The sequence below is a fragment of the Oryzias latipes genome, chromosome 23, assembly GCF_053564925.1.
Source record: "Oryzias latipes strain Hd-rR chromosome 23, Olatipes_Hd-rR_3.1".
Classification (NCBI taxonomy): Eukaryota; Metazoa; Chordata; class Actinopteri; order Beloniformes; family Adrianichthyidae; genus Oryzias; species Oryzias latipes.
Genome location: NC_136259.1, coordinates 18,213,521 through 18,216,575, shown reverse-complemented (window position 1 = coordinate 18,216,575; position 3,055 = coordinate 18,213,521). Strand labels below are relative to the sequence as shown.

Genomic DNA, 3,055 nt, shown 5'->3' with positions numbered 1-3,055 from the left:
AAACATACTGCTTTAAAGGTGTAGCATGCTATTTGGTTTCAATCAAGAAATATGGCATCCCAGGATACTAATTACATTTGCATTTACATATATTTTGTTAGAATTCGTTTTAAAACTGTGTCAGACTTTTTTCAAGTTTCAATTTAAATTTTGCATTATTAAAAATTGGAAAGCTGTCACTCAATGTATCTATTTTATTTCTGAAAGAGTTTGATACATTTGTGTGTTTTTATGGCTTTATTGTCTACAATTAATGCTTCAAATAAACTAATAAATCAAAGTCTCCCTCCATCTTTCACCTTTGTTTTCCCTCGCCATGATCAGCGTTTGACTTTTTAAGCAATGAGTACAAAAAAAATGCAATAGGACAAAGTCAAGTATAGAAATGAAAAATTCAAGATACAAATTTGTTTATTTTACTTTTTTTTCCTGTTTTGAGGTGTAACAAAAGAAACTATTGAAATTTAAAAAGTTCTATGTTGCTTTTTTCATATTTAAGTGCTTTTATCGTATGCACTTGAAGGAACTTTAAAGAAAAGGCAGTTTGATGTCCGAATTTGATGTTTCTGTCAAAATCAGTTTGGCCACTTTTCTCATTTCCTCACTGAGCTCCACCGCCGGTGTCAAACATCTTCTTACGACCCTCCATGCCAGACATCGCCTCCACATTTTTACGCCAGTCACCCACTTCAGAGGTAAGAACCTGGGAATGATGGAAAATCTAAATTTAGCTGTCTATAACATACAGGTCTACTTATGTTAAGCAGAGTTCCTGTGTTCTGAAAAGCCAGAGCAGAGCTGCAGGTCACTCAGTGGACTGACAGATGGGCCAAATTCTTGGATTTTGTTACCTTGTCTTGTTTGACATCCTCCTTCTTGACAGACTTAAGGTTTGCTCTGAGGTCCATTGAGCCCTTGTGTTTGGATCCCAGAAGAGCCCTCATCATCTCGTCTGCTGACACCCTGACCTTTCTCAGGGCTGGCTTTTTGAATTTACCTCCAAGATCCTGCACTTTCAATTTTAGCTCATGAATCTGCATTGGAGGGTAAAATTTGAAAAAAAAAAAAAAAAACAATTGAAGTGAAAACTTGCATTTTTATCATTTTCTAGAGCAGTTCTTACATTTTTTCATGACATAACTGTCACTTTTCAAGCTCAAAATATTGGTCAAAGAGAAAAACTTACATCTTTGTTGTGTTTGACCACTTTATGTTCACAATCGTACCTTTCTTCATCCACAACGTCAATTTTTTCATGAAGTTGCTTGCACAGTTTCTGAAATTACATGGTTTTTTTATATTAATATGTATTATTTTTAGCTGCACAAAAGTTGTTCTCTCATTTTTGAGCTCTTACTTGCAACTCATCCAAAGAGAGTCCTGAGAGCTGCAATGGCGGCAGCTTCTCCCCGAGATAGCGGACTTTCTCTTCCTCTCGCTCTAGTTTCTCCTTCTCCAGATCCTCACAGGCTCTGGTGAGGAGGAGCATCTGATTGGAAAGAACAGGGGATCAGTCTGTAGCTCAAGGGACTGTTAAGAAGAAGGTGGGACTGTAATTATGCCTATTGATGCAAATGTGCATCAAACCACTTTTGCTACTGAAGCTTAGCATCTACTTGAAAGCATTTTTTTTCTCATAGCTGGAAATAAATTCAGACATCAAGGAGTTAAAGCTCCCTTGTTGAAAAAAAAGGGGCAAATTAATTTTCAAAACTAAGCATTTAAATTCTGTTTATGAAACTTACTTTGAGGGAGAGCTTTCGGGAAGCCGAAATCTTCGACTTCGGCTGTAGAAAAAGATAAAATATCAATGTACTTTCACATCTTTCTAAATTCTAATCTTGTGTAAAGCTTTAGAAGCATTGCAGAATGATCAAAGAATCACTGAAACTTTTATTTCTTAATGTTTCTGGTTAGTTAACAGCACTTTTTTTCCCCATACAGTGAGTTACCATGGAAAGACTTGGGTCAAACTCGTCAGTGCAGCCACACTTGGAAAGATAATGCTTTATTATTAGGATTAAGTCAGGCGGAAAGCTCTCAGGGTTGTTGATAACAATTCTGACAGATAGCCACCGGCACATCTTTGCCATGACTTTAAGGACAACGTGTCCCCTCCCCATGCACGCAGGATTAACACAGTGGAACATAGCTGGCTCACCTTATCCCATTTGGGATTCATGGCTCTGGTTCTGTGGGGCTACTGTAACAGAAATCAAACTCAATAAATAATACTAGTTGCAAACACTGTGGAGTTGGTTTAAATAGAGCAAGATACAAAATAAAGCAAAGTAAACTTTCATACCTCAGTTTACCTGAACTCATTAACCCAAACACCCAGGAGATGAGAATAGAGTGTTAATGACATTTTGGATTAAAACGAGTCATTTCAACAGTTCTCATCTCACACAATCCTTTACATCTGTTACCAAGAAGACATAGTACATAATATTTCTAACATATTCATTACATATTTGTAAAAATATTTAACTAGGAGAAAGCTTGCAGAGCAGAATGATCTAATCTGGTGAAAAAAAACGGCTCAAACACGCACATGATGACAAACATGCAACTTTATAATATATAAAAAACTTTTGTGGAGGACAAAAAGGAAAACAGTGAATTTCCTTGGATTAAAAACTATCAAAATGATACGCAAGACACCAAAAAAACAAATACTGAGGTTTAAAATTGCTTGGCGATTGGAGGATTTATAGATATTTTACCTGTCAGATGGTGTCAGCAAGGATGCAACAAGTAAAAGAGTGGCTGATCCAGACAATGGGCAGCTTTTTATGTGAGGTGGGTGGTGAGTGCACATTCAAATATAACCTATGGTCCCAAGAATGCGCTGGCATTAAACCAAGCAGCAAATATCGCCCCCAATGCTGAGAACACCAGGGAGGGATAAAATAAGCTACATCATGACTATTACTTTAATGGTATTTGATAGATGGTGTCCTTGAAAGCAATAAAATATTTTGTCTTAAGCAAATATGTTGACACACTGTTGTTTCCATATACTTGTTTTTTAAGGGATCTTCTTAAATTGTTT

General features: G+C 36.5%; 1 protein-coding gene across 3 annotated transcripts; it reads right to left on the bottom strand.

The window, feature by feature from the left end:
* Nucleotides 1-393: 393 nt before the first annotated feature.
* Nucleotides 394-2,836, bottom strand: LOC101167333 (troponin I, slow skeletal muscle). 3 transcript variants are annotated; one of them, XM_078942288.1, is made up of 8 exons: nucleotides 2,727-2,772; nucleotides 2,306-2,320; nucleotides 2,162-2,203; nucleotides 1,746-1,787; nucleotides 1,358-1,489; nucleotides 1,187-1,276; nucleotides 852-1,034; nucleotides 394-703 (listed from the first exon to the last, which is right to left on the bottom strand). In XM_078942288.1, exons 3-8 carry the CDS (start codon nucleotides 2,180-2,182, stop codon nucleotides 602-604), a joined length of 570 nt encoding a protein of 189 aa, XP_078798414.1. In that variant the 5' UTR covers nucleotides 2,183-2,203; nucleotides 2,306-2,320; nucleotides 2,727-2,772; the 3' UTR covers nucleotides 394-601. The 3 variants fall into 3 exon arrangements, with proteins under 3 accessions (XP_078798414.1, XP_011489445.1, XP_078798413.1); XM_011491143.4 differs by lacking the exon at nucleotides 2,306-2,320 and having other exon boundaries at nucleotides 2,727-2,829; XM_078942287.1 differs by lacking the exons at nucleotides 1,746-1,787; nucleotides 2,162-2,203; nucleotides 2,306-2,320 and having other exon boundaries at nucleotides 1,358-1,472; nucleotides 2,727-2,836.
* Between the last annotated feature and the right edge of the window lie 219 nt (nucleotides 2,837-3,055).